The 19,098-nt window shown below is 53.6% G+C and overlaps 1 protein-coding gene across 1 annotated transcript in view; it reads left to right on the forward strand.

Moving 5' to 3' along the window:
- ZFHX3 (zinc finger homeobox 3) overlaps positions 1 to 19,098 on the forward strand; it is a 175,030-nt gene that overhangs the window by 123,799 nt on the left and 32,133 nt on the right. Inside the window, exon 5 of the mRNA XM_082319280.1 lies at positions 14,881 to 14,988. Within this exon, the coding sequence (XP_082175406.1) occupies positions 14,881 to 14,988 (108 nt within the window). The remainder of the gene's footprint in view (positions 1 to 14,880; positions 14,989 to 19,098) is intronic.

The raw sequence follows: 19,098 nt of genomic DNA on the forward strand, positions 1-19,098 counted from the left end.
TATAGATCTGATTTTGCAACGGGAGGAAAGGGGAAGGTCTCTGGAGGCAGAAAACCCTTGTGTGGCAGAAAGCCTGCTGGGAAGTCAGCTCAAGAAGAATTAGAAACCCTTTAAATAAATGCTTACTTGACATGACTCTGTCTTCCACAGTCTAACAAGCAGGGAAGCGAATGGCAGCCGCTGGCCAGAAATTGATTGCATTAATTGATATGCCAATAAGAGAGCTTGTTACATCCGCCATTGGTTAGGAGGCCGGCTAACAAGTCCCGCTGATCAATGGAACCAATAAAGATTTCATCCATTAATGAGCAACATGGTAATTAATGTTATCCATAAACCAATTAGCCCGGGTAGCTAATGTGCTGGTTAGCACGGTGAGTGGCAGAGCCGCGGGTGCGCGCAGACCGGCCATCCGGTGCGACGAGGGCATCGCCTCTCCGGTGCGACCGTGGCGTTCGGGGAAAGAAACTGCTGCCTCCGGGCTGCCCTGAGAGGGAGGCAGCTCGGGGGATGGCTGATGGGATGGGTCCCTTTTTCTGGGAAGGGACGCATGTCTCTAGATTTATGAGGCAATTTCAATGATTTCTTTCCTTTTTTTTAACCTTCACATGGTACGTATGAGGATCTTTTCCACTTCTAACGTGTTTTCTGGAGATGTGCAGGTTTAGGTAGCTTGTGTCCAGATGGCAGAACGCAGTGTTTGGTTCCCGGCTCTGTGTCGTTGGAAAGCTGCTTGTGCGCTCTGCCCAGACCCCGAACTCTTCCGCCCAGCCTGCAGGAGCCGTTGTGCACGCCGCTGCGTTACGCTTTCTCCGCGCCACCTGAATTAATAATTGCGGTAGTGCAGAAAACACGGTGTGTGTGTTGAAGGCTGTTGTCTAAAACTGCTTGCAACGGGGTTGCCTTAAGTTGCTAGCCGCCAGCTGTTTGTCTGCACTGCTGCTGGTGTCCCCAGCGCTCGTGAAGCGACCCGCTTTGCGCAGGACCCCCGCAGAGGCGCAGGGGTGGAAGCGAGGGTCCAGCAGCTGCTGCGGCTGCTCGGGCCGTGCCCTCCCGTGGCGGGGGAGCAGCAGCACCCTGGGGAGGGCGGCACACAGCTTGGGGCTGGGCTGCCTCATCCGTAAAGGGGCACGAAATGTTGTCAGACAAAACTCCTCCAGCCGGGGGTTTTTGAGGGCAGCCCTGCCGGCGGTGCTGCCTTCGGTAGCAGAGAGGTTGCGAGGTGCTGACTTGTGTGCAGGGGGCAAAGCACCTGCGGCAGAGGGTGGGTGGGGGGACGCGTCCCTACGAGGCTGCGGGTGGGAGAGGGGCCTCGGGAGGCTGCGTGGGCGCTGGCCCCTCTCCGGGAGGCAGCGGCGTCCAGGGTGTCCGGAGGCATCTGGGCAGAAGGTGCAGGAGCAGCCCCGGAGGCGCTGGGCAGCATCAGTCCTGCTATTCTGCTGTGGAGTTACCTTGCATTGTTAGATATTGACCCTGGGAGACCCCTTGTGGATTCCCTAATTGAAAATTAATACCAGATCAATGCCATGGGCAATTTGCATATTGATCATAAACAACTTCGAAGGCACCAAGTGTGTGTTGGATCAATAGAGCTCTTGAGCGGGCTGCAGTGGGAGAGCATCCCCCGCGCCGCTCTCTGGGAGAGGTTAATGCTTGGGAAGTTCGGTAACTGCTTCGTGCCGGCGCTGGTGGTGGCAGCCGCGCCAGCGATGCCGGGGCAGGGGCAGCTGGTGCCGGACTGGGGTCGTAGCATTGAATTAACAGCCTTTTCCTATGGTTCGCTTTGGAAGGAGAACTAGGGAAAGTGCTTTCATTTATTTGTTTATTTGTTTATTTTAAACCAAACAAACAAAGCCCAGAGGCAACGGCACCCTGCAGTGACAGCGAAGCTGCCATGCCTCCCAGGCACTCGGGCCTGGAGGCGTTCGCAGCCACGTTCGTCTTCGTCCCTCCGTCCCTCCATCCCTCCTGCCCTGTGACGTGGGCCTGTTGCGCTCATTTTAAAGACGGGCTTCCAAAAGCAGGAGCGTTATTTTTCTGGGGACACCAGAAGAGATCTCATCAGTGATTCTTTTCCTAGCATTTTTGTTCTACGTTTGCTTTTTGAGGGCAATATTTAGATCCCTTCTCTGTCTACTTGGGACATTCACAGTTATTTCAGAATAGTCTTGGGCTGAAGGGAACAAATATTTCAGATCAAACTCCAATAAAAAATGCCAAAATCTTCATCACTTCATCTGAAAATATACAAAACACCCTTGGAAGCCTTTCTTTAAAGAGGGACGTGCGTGGGCAGTAGAGGTAAAGCGTATGGATGGGCGCTGCTTCATCTGCCCGCTCCTGAGCACGTGTGCCGGTGGCGTGGAGTGGAGGAGACGCCTCGCACCCCGCAGGGCAACTGCATCTGAACTGGCCATAAACCCGGAGCCGCCCGCGGTCCGGGAGCAGAGGGGTGGGCAGGGCTGGGAACCCGCTTCCCGAAGTTGCCGCTTGTTTTCAGAGCGGTGTCAGCCGCTTGCACGCAGCCGGCAGCTCCGGGAAGTCGCTGTGCATCTGATTAGCGCGTTACTGAGCTTTCATTGACTCGGCTGCGCTGAGCTGATGAACTGAGACTGGGGACAAGCGCTCGTAATTGAGAGAAATAAATTCTTATCACAGGCCTCTGCTGGAGCTGCCACCTGTGCGTGCGCCTCGGTCCAGGTTTCAGGAGCATTTTGAATCCCTGGAGCACCCGGCGTGCCCTCGTTAGCGTTTGAGGAAGCCGAGCGCGGGGACTGCAGGCACCGAGGAGCGTCCCAGGGTGACCGAAAGGCTCCGTCCTCCCAGCCCACCAGCCGTTTACCCACCCGGTGCTGCCTAACTGCTTGGCCACGGGCCGGGCAGCGCGTGAGCCTCGAGTACCTTCAGCGTCTCCTTAGGAGCTGCTCCGTGCTCTTCCATTTTCCTTGGTCCTCTGCGTTTCACTCAGGAGTTAGAGCACCCATTCAGCGCTCTCCATCTTTATCTTAGATTTGATGGTGAGCGAAAGATCCTTCCCTGATGTATGACAGGGTGCATGGGTATCATAGGGGAAAGTGTTTTGTCTTGCTGAAAAAAAATTGAGAATGAATCTATAGTTTCTTTGAAAAGAAACCCATCTCCTGTTTTAAATTAAAAGAAAAAAAACAAGTCCAGGCGTCGGCGGGGCTCTGCAGTTCGGATGCGGCGCAGAGACGTGACGGGTAGTCCTCCCGCCCTGCTGCAGAGAAGCTGTGTTCGGATTTCCGTGGCTGTTAGCAGCCCCTGTAATTTTGCCCGTTCCTCTGGGCTGCGGAGCAGGCTGCCTCCGTTAATGCCGCGCCGGTGGCGGGGAGGTGAGTGGAAAGGCTTCACTTGACATTCTCTGACCTCCCTGGTGCAGCTGAACACCGGAGAGCCAGGGCCGAGATTGCAGTCGCTTTCAATTACTCGAAGCCAAGAGAGGTGGAGAAAAAGGGCCTGTTGGCTCCAGGAAGCTGAAATCTGCTGCTGCTGAAAGCTTGTTAGTACAAGGGGAAAAGCAATTACTGACATACTGCCAGTGCCACTAACCCGAACCCGGGGAAGGGGCAGCTCAGCTCTAGGACGTGGCCGTCTCTGCCTTGGTGGGTGATGTGGGGCTCCTCGAGTGCGTCCTCAGGGACGGCTCCAGGGCTGTAGAGCTCTGAGTTTTCTGGGCCTCCGCTGCCTGTTCTCGTCAGCAGGCGTTTGCTGTGCACACGAGAGCTTGCAAATGTTATCTACTCCCTCTTCTGCACCAACCCAAATTGTGTCTGGTATCGGGGAGCTCTGCCTGTGGCTGAATGGGGGCTGGTGTACGGGACAGCGGAGGGGTGAAGGCATGGAGAGGATGGCTCGTGGGCTGGTGTACGGGACAGCGGAGGGGTGAAGGCATGGAGAGGATGGCTCGTGGGCTGGTGTACGGGACAGCGGAGGGGTGAAGGCATGGAGAGGATGGCTTGGGGGCTGGTGTACGGGACAGCGGAGGGGTGAAGGCATGGAGAGGATGGCTCGTGGGCTGGCGTACGGGACAGCGGAGGGGTGAAGGCATGGAGAGGATGGCTCGTGGGCTGGCGACTGGCAAGGCTGAAAGCAAAGCTCTGCGTTTGAGGGGCTGCCTGGCTGCCACGGCCTCTGTCCAGCAGAGAGGTGAGACCGCAGCCATTCACACCAAGAAGCTTTGGTATTGCAACTTCGTATCAGGCTGACTTTTATGTCTGGTTAACCTGTGGAGGTAGCGCACTTCTGGTGACCAAAGTGTCGAGAACCCCTCAGCTGGCTGGAGTCAGTGTTGTCTCTGCCTAGACCTGCCGGGTGTATCTGCTCTGTCCCTCTCGGGGGCCCCGGGGATGCTCCTCAACTTTTTGCATTGAAGTCCCCGCAAAAGCCCGTGCGGCTCTCTGCAGAAATGTCTTTGGCAAGCGCCAGCTGCGTGTCTCGCCTCTGCAGCACGGTTGCACTTCTCATCTGCTTCAGCAGAACGTAACCCGTTTGCTCCCTGACTCGGGCGGCCCGGGCAGCCCTGCCGACTCCCTCCCGTGCTTCCACGACCTGCTCTGCCTCGCGGGCAGCAGCACGCCCAGGGGTGATCCTCTCTTAGTTTTTATTCTATATATTATTTATGGGCATTTATGATTTCCCATGTTCATATATATTGTTAGTTCCTAGAAATAAGCTCCAGGAGGAGCCCAGCGACACGGCACCATAGCTGACATTACCGTGACCTAGTCAAGAATGAACCGACCGGACCACATGCTTCAGACCTGTTTGGACTCACTCCGTGTGCAGGCCGTCCTCAGAGACATGGCTTAGAACCATCGATCATTTTTTCCCGTTCTTCATAACAAGAAACTTCCCTCACCAGGGCCAAGGAATGCCGCTCTGCCGCAGAGCCCACACCACAACCACCAAGCTGCACGCTGGTCGTGCTCCCCGGCTGCCGTGTCAGCCCCACCGGTCTCCCTTAGCTGCCCCTTGTCTGTGGCTGTACCTTATGGTGCAGTGTGTTGCAAGAATATTTTAATTGTCCTAAACCAGGGCACTATAATTATGGCTTTCCTAAGTTTTTAGCTAAGCTTAAAAGAACTCCAAACATGCTGAGGTTGGGAAACGCTTGGGGAGGGGGAGAAAGAGGGTCAGCAGCACGTTAATTAACTTTTCCTTGGAGCGATACCATGGAGAGTGAGGACAGAGTAGGAGCTGTAGGAGTTGTATAGTAAAAAAACTAACCGGAAAAGGGACATTTTAGTATTTGATTTAAGTATGGTTTATGATGACGTTACAGGGCAGAGTTAAGGTTGTTGGGAGCACTCTTGTGCATATCCAACCCTTAAGGCTAAGCATGAATCAATTATAGCTCATTTTTATTATAGTTACAATATTCTCGAGACGTACCTCGTCCCAGAGTTGCTGAAGTTAGCTTTTACTTCAGCTTGGCTTTAGCGCTGTTAGCACTGGTTTTGTTTGTGAATCTAAGAAGTTTCCCTGGAGCGAGCTTATTCACACTCAGCACAAAGCAGCGCTCGCTTTGAACACCTCGCTCCGCTCACGTTGCCAGCTGAAGATGTGCGGATGCGCGGCGCCGGTGCTTTTTCTGAAAGGTGGAACGTGGATTTCCTGAAGCAACTCTGAAAACGCGCGCTTGTGTCCGCGCGGTTGCAGCAGGCCACCACAGCCGCTTCCCAGCGCGGCCGAGCCTGGCCTAGGCAAAGCTGCGCCGCTGAGCTTGCAGGGAGCCCGGGACAGGTCAGCACCGTTGGCATCCTTCTGTCGCGTCTCTGAACACCCACCGTTTTCTGCTTCAGCAATTTTGTTGTGTGTTTTTAGCAGAGGGAAACTGAGCCGGGGAGGAGGTGCGAGGAGGGAGGTGAGCGGCAGAGAGGAGGGGTGAGACCGTAGAGGATGAGAAGGGGGCGGTGGGGCAGGGCTGCTTGTGGGGAGCTGACCTCTGCAGAGGGGCGAGTAACTGATGAGAACAGCGCAGTGTTGCCGTACTGGCTACGGGCTGCCTGGGGAGGTGGCCACGGGAGAAGCCGTCCCGAGGCTCCCTGGCAGCACCCGGGGTGTCTGGTCCCAGTAAGGACGCCCGTGGGGTGGAGAGTCATCTGCACTGGGCCCAAAACGAGTCATCCGCACTGGGCCAGGGCCCACGCACCAAACCTGGGCTGGGCACCGCGCTCTCCGTCCCCCGACGGCCTTTGCTGCGCTCCTGCCGTGTCACCTCGGCCGCCCCGTCTCCCCCAGCCCCCTCCTCCCCGCTGGTCCCCTTGGTCTCCTGCCCTCCTCCTGCGGGTCTCCGCGTGGGAGACCGCGCTGGCCTCTCCCCGCAGACCTGAAGCTGGAGATGGGTTTTCTTTTGTTTTGCTGTTTGATCTGTGTTTGCGTTTTTGCATGAGTCTCCTTTCCAGCTGATTCCGGTTTGGAGCTAGGTTAAACTGTGCAAAATACTGTTTAAAAGAAAAAAAGAAAGGAACTTGTCAAGATGCATTTGTTAGATCACGTTTAAAATGAAATAGAATTGAAGGTAGTTTTTGTCCAAAGAAGGGGGGGCTGAAAAGCCGTCAAGCCGCAGGAGAAAGCCCCTCCTTTGTTGTCCTCCTGACATTGAAGTGTAATTTTTCATGGTTATTTGGACTGGAAAATGGGGAGAAAGGGAGAGATGGGCTTGCGATTATTTCCCATAAATGACAACACAATCACATCACGCTCCACTACAAACATGCTCAAGGAATTTGCCTTTTTTTTTTACATTTCATGTGTGAAAATAACAGCAACCTTTCTAGTTCTGCTGAAATTCAAGGGGGAAAATCCCTGTTGGGTTCCATTGACTTAAAATTTAGCCCAGGTTACCAAAAAAATGGACAGCCTTGTTCCCAAGGACAGGGAGAAGTCGGCGCTGTCTCAGGGAAAGGGGTTCTTGGGCTCCTGTCTCTTCGCGTGGGGATACCGGCATCCCCCGGAGGCGTCTCTGGTGACGGCCGCGGTGTTGCCGAGCCCCTTGGAAGGTGCACGAGGAACCGACACCGCGAGGAGCCCTGAGCACGCGTAACGCGCTGCCCGCATCCCCGGCTCCGTCTTCCTTTGCCGGATAAACCCGGCCCTCGGTCAGCGACTGCGAGCTGGGACCAGCTCGTAGCTGGCTTGTTTGCGCAGAGCTCTTTTCTGACAATGCTCCTTTCTGTGGGACAAAGCTCTCCCCAACTTCCCAGGGAGGCGAAGGCCTCCGGAGCAGGCGGGGCCTTTCCCAGGCTCGTTCCTGCACATCTGAGAGCCGGACCCACTGAAGCAGATGGGACTCCTGCGCCCATAAAGCTGACGGCAGCGACTGTGCGCTGCCGCACAGACAGGCTTCAGCTTTCTGCTTGGTGTCCTACTCTTCTCTTTCCTTAAAAAAGACAGCAGCAGGTTTCACCACCACTGGCTTCTCTCTTTTTAAGACAGAAATTGTTTTTTCTTCTAATTATCTGGTTTTGATAACATTATTCTCTTTCCTAGTGCTGCCACGTTTTGTTACCAAAAGCACGCAGCCAAAGGTTTCATGATTTTATCAGTCCTCCCCGCCTGCCCCCGGTCGTGGGCACTTCTCAGCCACGCGGGGCCCAGAAGCGGGGCCGCTGGCTGGAGCTGGTAGATCAGATAAAGTGACCGAATGCAAAAATAATGACCGTATTAGTAAAAACATTCATATTTAAGAGGAAAAGATGCTAACATTGGGCAGAGGGTCACCTCATTTCTGTTGAGCAAGAAGCTTGTTCGGGAGATAACCAGAGACCTGGATGGTGGTGTAGGATTTTCAGATCTGTTCAGGGAAACTGGCCAAAAATTCTGAATTTTTTCTTTGGAGCAGAAAGCAAAGGAATAGAAGCTAAAAGTTCACAAGCAGTTCTTTTGCTGTTGAATTTCTTGTTTTATTTAGCTGAGCACTTGCCGCTGCAGTTAACTGCACAAGAGCCAGGTGAACTTTCCCTGCCTTGAGAAGACAGGCAGCTGAGGATGGCTTTATCAGCTAGGGGCACATTCCCAGTCAGCGTTTTCTTTTTTGTCAATGAAAGCAGCAGCACAGATGTGCTCTGACCGTCCTCTGAAACAGGCCCATCTTGGAAATAAGTGCCATTATTCCAAGATACGTGTAGCATTGTCATTGTTTCTCTGCGGCTTGTTGTCAGATGACAGGACTCCCCACCAGCTTTTGCATCAGGGCTGGAGCTCCGTGGCATTCCTCTCGTAACCTGTGCCTGGTGCCTTCTTTTCACTGCTTGAAGTCCTGCTTTTCCTTTCAGGAAAACGATAGGAATAAACAAGTTTATGTAGAATAATCCAGTTAGGAGCTAGCACAGAGTGTATTTGTGTATATGTATGCATCCTGAACCTGAGCTCCAAGGGCAGCGACTGCCGGGTAGCCAAGGTTACCGTAGGAGAAGTGCCCCAGATGAGCTTGAGCTGGGTGAGAAATACAAGACAGCAAAAAACCCTCTGAAAATGGATTTACCTACATTTCCATGGGGATGGATTGTCTCATCTTCAAATGCAAATAGTCTGCAAGTCAGGCAGAGGTGGAAAACTTTTTTTTCCTGTTGGGCTGGTCACAAACAAACAGCTGAATTGTTTCCAGGGTGTTGCTCTGTGTCCCGGCCCTTGCCAGCTTCTCTTCTCCCACAAAACTGTGCCAGGGCCGTGCTCTCGCTCAGGTTTCAGCCAGTTGAAGGGCGGGCAGCGGCAGGGTTTGCCGTTGCTCCGTTCCATTGCTCACCTGCAGTCGTGTGCGCTAAACGCATCCCCTGGCAGAGTGCGTGTTTAGAAATGTAAGCGGGGGAGAAAGAAACAAAAGACAAACCAGCGTTTGCTCCTCTGGCTGGGGAAGCTTTGCCTGCCCCAAACAAGAACCGTGCCACTGGCTGTGGGACTGGAGCCCAACAGCACTCACGACCGTCGCCAACAGTTCGGAGACCCCGCAGCCTTCCGAGCCGCCCGGTGGGAGCGGGGATAGATGTGCGGTTTGGCTGTGGCCGGGGGTAGCGCCCTGCCTCCGGCTACAGCTTCTGCGGGATGCCCGGTGAGGGTGCCTGCTTTCAGCCCTGCGGGGGAACGCCGCCGCGAGCGTGGTGCTGCAGCAGCAGCAGGTCAGCCGGGCTCTGGGGAAGCACGTCCCTCTGCACCGGGGGCACCGGTTGATGTTAGACCTCCTTCCCGGGCTCTGCGTTGGCTCTGTTCCCACAGCCGAGTGCGCCTGGCCCGTGGGCATGGTGCGAGGTGTGACCACCGTCCCCATGCCTCTTCCCCGTCGCGGTGAGCCACCCTTTCTGAGTCAGCGTTGCGGTCCCACGTGGGCGCAGTTTTGGGGACAGCTGAACAAAAGCTGCTGTTAAGACAAGCAGCACCAGACCGTGCCCAGTGGCCCTGGCACAGCTTGGGGACAGCTGAGCTCCTCACGGGCTTCCTGGGGTCCCGGAGGGCACTGACCCCCCATGGACCAGCTGAAGCCCATCCTGCTTCCATAAGGACCCAGACCACGGCACATCTCCTCCCAGGGCCCTGGGACCTCACGTTTAAACTAGTTAAAAGCAGTCGCACTTCTGAAACACGCTGGGCCGCAGCCCGGTGGTGTGACCCCGGCGTCGGCGGAGGAAGCTGCCCCTCGCCAGCTGGCAGCTCGCGGGCAGCCGGCACGGCAGCACGGCGGTGCCGGCACGCATGTCTGTGCATGTGCAGCCGTGCAGCTGACTGCACACAGGCCATCGCTGTCGCCTCTCCTGACAGTGTCAGCTTGCAGAAGTCAGCCAGGTCTCAACCCTGTCTTTCTACGGGCTTTTTTTGGCTACTTATCCTGAAAAAGGGAGCATCAGGGATTCTTTTTGTTTCAAAGGAGAGACCCTGTGTACAATTAAAACTTGTTTCTGGTAAACCTCATTCCAGGAAAGATGAGCTTTTAACAAAAGGCTTTTGACAGCTGCAGGGTATTTCATTTTTTTAATGCCGAATGAAAAATCAATACATTTTTCTAGGTTATACATATTCAGAACAGGCTTGATATTTCCATTATAATGGAAAATGGGTGTCTGCACATCTCGCCTGTCAGAGCTGCACCACCGCATTTTCCAAGCCACTGCTAAATATTTCAAACCTGATTTGATTGTGGTTCATGACAGCTAATGTTTCTCAGCTCTTGAGCCTGCCGGAGGGTGGGGAGGCAAGCGCACGCTCTTTCTCTCCCATCCCTGCATTTCCACCACCCTTGAAATGCCCCTTATCCCTTCGGATAAGAGATCTGGGTTTGTTAAGGAAAACGTAGCTGAGAGGAGAGGTGAGGGGTCTTGGGCTGTTCAAGCTGGCCTGGATCCAGTCGGGATTTGCTGATTTCTCCAACACTCAAACTTTCTGGGTTTTGAGCGGGGCAGAAATGCAGCAGCGTGGTCCTGGGTGATGGCATGGGGGGATTCAGGCACATTTTCAGTGTGTAACTGAGTCAGAGATTCCCTGACATCTGCAGATGTCAGATACTCATGATTTTCCAGACTCTTCTCCCTCTCTTCACCCCCCCGAATGTTTTAATTTTAAATTAAAAGGAAATGCCACTGTCTAAAATGATTTATTCATGAAGGAAGGGAAGACTCTTCCTAGGATTTTGCACGGGGCAGATTTTGTACGATGGAAGAGCAGGTTCCTTGGACTCCAGGTGCCCCGCAGTTACACTTGCTCGCTCTTGGTATTGACCTGAATGCCGGCAGTTGGAAAATTCCTTTAAGAAAATCTATTAATAAAGCATCATGGCCTCCGGATGGCACTCTGGCATGGGCACCCGCGGGCAGGTTGTGTTGTTTGTATTTCAGTGGGACACGATCCGCTCCATGCGAATCCCACAGCAACAGCTCTTGCACCTGCCCTGGCGAGCTCCCCGCAGAGGATGAAGCCCAGTTACCCTTCGTGAGCTCATAAACCCTGTGTAGCCGGAGTTTATGGAAACCAGAGACACCAGGCTAGCACCTACATCCTCTGGGCATGAGCTGCAATAGCATCTCTGGCCTTCCAGAGCCCCTTGCTAAGGTTCCCAGTTGGTACTCAACCCCACCGCCTCTGTGGCAGATCCCCACACCTCTGGGTTCGGCACCCCTGCCACGCTCTCCCAAAGTGCTGGTCGGAGTCCTTGGCCTGCAGAGACTCCCAGTATACTGCTGAAATACTGCAGGGACTCCTCACCCTCCAGACATCAGCCCCGACTGGGACAGTTTTTAGGCTGTGCGGTTTTAAGCTGAATACCTTTTTAACTACACGATGACTGGTGGAATTTTTATCAATCTCCATAAGGAAAATGCAGTCAAGCCAGTAGGTGAATGAGTCCTAACAAAGAGTGTGTACGGCCTCGAGGAGGTATGGTCAAACAGTAGTAACAAAAGGGTCATGGTGGTTTGGAAATAAATTCCCTACATCTTGCTGACCACGGCCTCCTGCAGCCTTTGGGAGCTGGTCCCACGAGGTCGCCTTCACACTCAGCTGCAGGTCTGTCCTATGGGGCTCTTCGGACATTAAGTAAAAGACAGCAGTCAGCTCTGCTCGAACGCAGCGTGGGGACAACGTGATGCCAGGATTTGCAGACAATTAAAATGGAAGCTCAAAAGCTCCTTGTTGCGTGTGCAGCGGATTGAGGAGAAAAGCAGACCTTTCCCTACCAGGTGTGATGCTGGCCTTGTCCTCTCAGAAGGGCGCCCCAAAGAAATGCAGGAGGATAGGTGGTTGGGTGCCGTTCGCACGTGCGTTTGCTACCCAGAGCCGCCACCGCGCCTCGGAGCTGCCGCTGCGGCTCAGCGGCTGCAGAGCTGTCAGCAGAGAGCGTGGGTGCAAATCTTTTGGCACCAGCAGCTCTGCTGCATTTTATTTTCAGCGTTGGAGGATCTGATTGTTAGAAGCTGGGTCAGATCCCATGCTCGTGCCCTGCCTGCAGTCTGTTGGAGGCTGGTTCTCAGCGGTTCAGACCCTGTGCAGTGCATGTAGCCAGCTGAGGAGCGGTGTGGCTGAGGACGTTCTCCTGACTGTCCCAGGGATCAGCTTGGACAGACGGCTGCGAGACAAGTTAGGCTGAGTGTAGTGAGCAGAGTTGCACCCAGCCTTCCAAAAAAAGTCTGCTGGAAGAGGATCACGAGGCAGCCAGGAGTTAACGGTTCCCCTTCCCCAAGTGTCCGCGCCAGGCGGCTGCGTCCCCGGGGTCCGCGGGCGCGGGGAGCTCCCGGGTGTGCCGAGGAGAGGAGCAGGAGGATCGTCCTCGGCAAAGGCCCCGAGAGCGAGGAGCCAAGTAAGGATGGTACCAGCGGCTTTCCCAGCTGATGGGGAGCCTCCTTGGGCAGATGTGTCTTGCACTCTGCTCCCTTCCCATCCTGCTTTAAAAAAAACACGCTTCAGAAAAAGTCAGCTCAGCCCAGAGGCGGGAGTAGAAGGCTTTGAAGCATGCCTGTGCTTTTTGCAGCCCGCCTGCCCAGCGCAGAGGCGTGTGAGCCAAGGAGGCAGGTCTGGTCCTCGGAGAGCAGCCGTTTCAGGGTCGGGGCTCTGCCGATGCCTGGTGCAAGGCTCGGCCAGGGCTTGGCCGGGGCTGGCGGTGGGATGGGCTGCGCCTGCGAGCGTGAGGGGCTGCAGGCCCAGCGGGGCAGGAGGATTTGCCGTTTGTAGCCTTGTTTTTCAATCATTTTCTACCGTTATTGGTATTCATAGCTCACATTTTTCCGGTTACTGTCAGCCTGGGCTTTCATCCATTTTAAAGAGCTATTTTTTCCCTTGTTGATGATGATGATGGTATAAAGACAGATGGTGTAACTGCTTATGAATGTCCTATTTTATTCCCCTCGAACCAGACAGTGCACTTGAAGACGTGTATTATTTCCACATGCTCAGGTTAGAGCCCAGACAGCGTCTGAGCCCGGCAGCCTGCTCGCCCGTCCTCTTCCTCCCATGCCGATGCTGACACCTCCGGGTCGCAGCCGGGAGTGCCGGCGCGACGGGCACCCTTTGTTGGTCGGGGTCCGGCCTTGGGGGGCCCGGCCTGGGTAGGCCTGGCCTGGGGAGGCCGCTCCCGGGGCGGTGGGCGCTGGGCCCGGCTCGCCCCCGGCTCTGCCAAGGGCCCGGGAGCCGGGGCCGGGGGAACGGCCGAGCCGGCGGGGCAAGCCGGGTGGCCGGGGGGAGGCTGAAATGAAGACCGGGCTACGATGATAGAACCCCCTGGATGAGGGTTTTTAACGAAACCGGCTGAAGTCTGCTCGCTATCTCGCCCTGCGTGGCGGCGTTTTGAAGGCAGCGAGGTGGTTTGGGGGCTGGGGGTGGTTTGTTGGTTTTTCCCCAGGCTGGGAAAAATTTGGGAATTTTAATTTCTGCAACGTGAATCCAGCTGCGGAGTTCCCAGCGTTTCTCTCCAGCAAACTTGACCACTCGTCGCGCAAGGCAGGCTGCTCATCTCACCCCTGCAGCAGTAATTTGCGTCTTCCCACGCCTTAGGTGCCTTTGCCTAGCGATGCCGCCCAGCGGCTGCCACCCCTCTCTTGCCCTGGGGTCCTGTTTTCCCAGGCGAAGACCACTGGGGTCCCTGCAGCTTTCAAGAGTTTCCAGCTTTTAAAAGAGGGAAAGAGGGGTAGAGAATAAATCACAGTGCTTCCACTTAATATCAGTGCTGATCTCTGGATGCTTTTACAAGTTCCTCCCTGATTTAAGTTGTCACATTCTCAAAGGGCACTGCTGAGTATCTGCTATCTCCTAACAGGTGTTTTTAATCCTGATTTCTAGCCCCGTCTTTGTTACGGGGAGGATGGGGGGGGGGGGGCGTGCTTTAACTGGTTAGGTAGTTCAGATAAAACCTCAGGATAGCCTAGGATTTACCATGACCAGATAATGCAAGTTAAAATTATGAACTGTCCTGCCTAAAAGAGGATGTAATGGCTTAAAAGTACCCTTTCTTCCCAGTGTTGATGTAGCCCCTGTCAATTATATGGTAGCTGTCGAGCTGTACACACTATACAGAAGTACCCAAGATACCAGATGATAACGTAGCTGTTGCACCCTGGTGTAAGAGGTCTGGCGGCTGCCGCTGTCCCGCTCCCAGTGTCCCACCTGAGGAGGGTGCCTCTGCCTGGAGCTGCACCGCGCCGTGTCGACACGCTCCGCGCCGCCGGCCTCGCACACCAGGCTTTGGTTAACGGGTGGGGCAGGGGCACGTTGTGTTTTGTTTGGAGCTTTCAGCGCTTCGCTTCACTGAGTGTTTTTTCTCCTTCATGCTTTTGCACCTGTAGGATATTGCCTGTGTGCTCAAACTCTTCCCATGACTGGGATGAAAATAAGGCCCCCAGCAGCCTCCTCCCATGCCTTGTGTCAGGGCCAGGTCCGCAGAAGACAGTGCTGCTCCTTGCTTTCTCTGAGCAGAAGCGAGTGGTAGTGTTTCTGCGGTGAACTTGGGGGTCTCGGTGACCAGGGTCAGTACTACACGGTGCTGTACGGTCCGAAGAGCTTGAGATGGGGATGAGGAGGAAGGCTGAGGCTGAAGGTGCTGGAGGCTCCGGTCAGTCCTGACGCTTCTCTAATCCATAGCGTGGTTGGGTAGAACCTTCTCATGCCAGGCAAATGTTTTACTGTACATTACACCGCAGGGGACGTCAGTAGCTATAAGCAGTAGAAGTCGGTGAGATTCTTCATTTCGTCTTCATCTCTCACTTTTTTCCTCTGTAATTTCTCTCTTGACCAGCCAGCAGGTAGTCGTTGGGAGAACGCTGGGTGACATTGGTATCTGCCGCTCAGCACTTGTGCTTCAGCCTTGGCTGTTGCTCAATGGTAGTTACTTGCTCTTCTGTTTCGACTTCCATTTTTATGTTATGCTTTCTGCTTCTCTCGTTTCAGAAGAATCCATTGAAGATGCGGAAGGGCCCAATGAAACAGCCGGTGATGCTGAAGAGCCTGCTAAGGAGCAAGAGAGTGGAGGGGACAAGGACCAAAGTAAATGGACAGGTGGGTTTTGGTCCCTCTTTTTCTTTAAATCCAGGAAAGGGAGGTAGGAAGTTGCAGAGCAGCGGTCTGCAAAACTCTTTCCTTAAATGAGTGCCACCCAGCACTGTCAGCATGACCTAAGTGTCGTCCTCTCTGAAGTCTTTGGGCGTAGCTTCGTGACACACTCGCACAGTTTGAGCCGTGGTCGGTCGTGCATCCCCGCTCCCAGCCCCGGGCTCACAAGGGGCCGTGGGTCAGAGCTCCCCTGCGCTCGTGGTGCTGGGCCTGACCCTGGCAGTGGGACTCACAGCTGGGAGGGGCGGGGGGAGAAAGGGACTGCCCCTTCTGGCAGCAGCCAGCACGTAGGGTGGATTAAGCATATCATGAAACCCCACCCTATGTTGTTAAGACTTGAGAGACTGTTAGCCTGCTTTTTGATCATGGTCCTGGCTCTGGTAGCACGATTTTGACGCAGAAAGGCAGAGCAGAGAGGCAGACCCTGTGCTGGGCTCTGTTAACTGCTTCACTTTCTGCTGGAGCCATGACGTCCTGAAGCGGAAACTGCAGATGCGCAGCGATGCTTCTGTTGTTGCAGTGCAGTCTGAAAGGTTTCTCTTTGCAAAATCCTTAGATGGATTAATTATGAAGGTATTAGGTTACTCTGTCTTTTGAAGAAGATGGTTGCTATCTTGCAGAGGTGAGTGGGAGGAATCTTTAAATATTCCTTGCATTTGAGCGGAAAGCAGCTGCAAGATTGTGCTCCTCCGGAGAGGGCCGTTCCCCTACTCAGCTGGCACTTGCTGACCGTGTCCGCGTGGGTGTGGACACGGGGGCACTGGAGGCAGTACCCACTTTCCTTGACCCAGGACGGAGCAGTTCTGACTCCCCGTTTCTGTTTCTGCATGGCAGCCCAGTCGGTTTGCAGACTTATGGTTGCTTGGAACGATGCCTCTCTGTCTGCACAGAGACCCTCTTCCAGGCAGCCTTCTCCTGCCCTGTTTGTGGTTGCCTCTTAGTGAGCCACGGCCAAAGAGATATTTCAGCTCACCCAGACTTGAAGAGGATGAAATGTGGTCTTTCACCTCAGTACAGTTTTAATCTCAGCCACTGGAAGATGTGCGCAGACAGGTGAAGAACGCAAGCTGTGCTTTAACGCTTGTTGAAACTCAGGTACAGTGGATATGCAAAACAGGTACCACCCCTCGGTCTTGTAACGTTTCTGCTTTCAAGCTCCCTTGAGGAACATGGCTATGTTGCCACGTCCTTCTGGACCTCAGACATGGAAAGGAATAGAAACTAGGTGAGGTTATTCGTGACAACCACAGAAGAGCAGTGTCCGCATGCACAGGAATATGAAAACGCCACGGTACAAACTGAGGTGTAGCCGGGGAGGGGAGCGGGCAGTATCAAGGAAGCACGCATGTGCTGTGAGAGAAGACTGCAAGAAAAGAGCTGGTCTGCAGCTCAGCCCGGTGGGAAGGCTCTCAGCCCCGACGCCGAGAAAGCTGAGGAGCATAAAGCCTTCTTTGCCTTCGTCTTCACTGAACAGACCGACTGCGTGAGAGACCAGAGCAGCCCGTGTCAGCGGCGCTGCGGGGAGAGCTCGTCCCCCAGCTGTGAAGGACCCGGCCGCAGAGTGCTCGGAGCCGAATGCGGGCACATCCCTGGCCTGCTGCCTCCTGCCGGGGCGCGGCGAGGAGGCGAGCGAAGCGTCCTCAGGCCTGTCAGCTGCTATGGCTTGTGAATGCAGAGAAGACGGGGAGGTGCGGCGAGGGGACGGACGTGGTGCCTGTCTTGGACTGAAGGGGTAGCTGGGGAACCGCACACCTGCCCGCTCTCTTTGCCCCAGATTTTCCTGGGAATTGACCAAACAACTGTTTGTACGTACTGACAGGAAGATAATGAGATGAGTAACAGTCGGCACGGATTTGTCAAGAACAAATCGTGTCGACACGACCCAATTTCTTTCTGTGTGAAGAAGGTCTGGTTCGCAGTCAGTATCTCGTATCTTCTCCTTAGGAAGACTTCTGAGGCTGCTTTTTCAGGACAGTCTCAAAACGAAGCTCAAGCATTATGGTGTAGGTGAAAATATTATGGAATGGGTGCGTTTCTGCAGTGCTGGAAAGCTTCCTCTGGAAGATTTCTGAGCTTGGGGTGTCAAGAAAGATGAGGAGCAATTTCAGAAGGCCCAAACAGCACGATCGACCCAGAAGAGAGCGTGGTCTGCATGGTGTCAGCTGGGAGGAGAAAATGGAATGAACGGACTTATTTGACCCAAAAAGAGAAGACCAAAGGGGAGGACAAGATAAGTCTTCTTGTGCATAAAATGCTTCTGAAAGGAAGGAAATAATTTGTTCTCCATGTTCAGGATATAGACAACAAGAAGTAATGGGCTTAAATTGAAGGGAGAAAGATTGAGGTTAGATAATAAATTAAAAAAAAATTCTCCTGGTACAGCTTGTGAAGCACTGGCGTAGATTTTCTGGGAAGGTTCCTCAGAGGTCTTTCAAGAAGATTAGACAAGCTGCTGTCGGGAATGAAGTAGGCACAGTTTATCCTGCTTTGGATGGACCGGCTGACCTTCGGAGGTGCCTCTGAGCCCTGCAATTCTGTGAAAGTGGGAGATAGGTGAGAAAGAAGAGCAGGCGCAAAGCCAATAAATAGTGTGCTGAAGTGGAGGTTGATAGACCTGTTTTCTGTTCATCATGCTGCAATTTGATCATTACGTTCCTTAGCAATTTACTCACCTTTTGTGCCTCAGTTTCTTAACTGCGCACCGGGTGATTATTTCTTCCACTTTCTTAAAGATTTGTGAGATCTCTAACGAAATGTCGAGCGTGTCCGCCAGGCTCCCGCTGCACAGACGCGCGAGTGACGAGTCAGGGTTGTTTGACGGCTCTACGGTGCACGCGTCCGTCTGGCAGGCTGCGCCGGTGTCGGTGTTAGCACTGAAAGGAAAACCCTCTGCTTTCATTGAAAATTTGTCAAAACGTCTCAGCTGCAAAGCAAATGTATCGATTTGGGTTTTTTTATTTATTTTAAAACGGAATAATCTTAAGCAGAAACCTTTTTTTAGGTAATACTTTCCATTAAAATATACATGTGGAAAACGCCATCCCAAATAAGGATTCATTTTACCTTGATTTTCTCATACTTCTTTGTGGCTCCTGAAAGATTTCTGGAAAGCAGCAGTGCCGTCTGCGTTCAGCCGTGCTCGCGCTGCCTCTCTTCCCCTCGGCTCCTAACAGGCACTAGCACTGCCGTGCGACTCCTAAAATACCGCGTGGCGAGAGAAGGGCTGGTGTTCCCTGTTCCTAACGGGACCTGTTTGCTTTCTCTTTTTCCTCTCTCCCCGGCGGCGGGATTAGCAGCTCCCAAGCACCGTTGGGTGCAGCCCCCTCGCACCGGGGCTGCCTCTGCCCTGCCTGCTTCCCCCGTTCTGCTCCAGAGCCGTCCACCTCCGTGCTGGAGAAGGGAGATGCTCTTTGCCTGGTGGCTGAGCTTTAGAAATTATCTCATCATGACTAACGTGAGATTTATCACAAGCAAACCAGCAAGGAGGAAAGAAATCATGGCCCTTCCCGACTCCATTTTTGAGCCAGGATGTAAATGATGAATATTCAACACGTTGGTTTCCAGCTATAGCCTGCATCAGACCAGGGTAGATCAGTACGAGACTTTTGAGATTTGGGGTAGGGCTTCTATGTATTTTCTGGCTAGCGAGAAGCTCTTCATCCGCAGTGACCCCGCTAGGAAAGAGACTTTCTTAATGCACTGTCAGTTGTATAGATATAGAATATCAGATTTTTTTCCACAAAAACAAGAAACAAACTCTACTTAAAATATAGATTGAAATGAAATATTTCTAGAGGACTAGCCTGAAGGGCTTTTATTTTTTTTAATGATTTTTTTTTTTTAAATCCATGATGCTCACCTAACACAGAGCAATTAGTGCAATGGAGCGTCCCTGATTCGAATCCATGGTAGATTGCTATTAAAGGAGGTATTAATGGGCTGCCGAGAGCTGGGAAATTGTTGCAGAAAAGTGTGTTTATGGAGTATGGTGCTGGCAGGCATGATTTCAATCGGATTTGACATGTTTAACATAAATGTATACTGCACAGCTCCTGC

This window comes from Platalea leucorodia (genome assembly GCF_965183815.1).
Source record: "Platalea leucorodia genome assembly, chromosome: 8".
NCBI classification, from domain to species: domain Eukaryota; kingdom Metazoa; phylum Chordata; class Aves; order Pelecaniformes; family Threskiornithidae; genus Platalea; species Platalea leucorodia.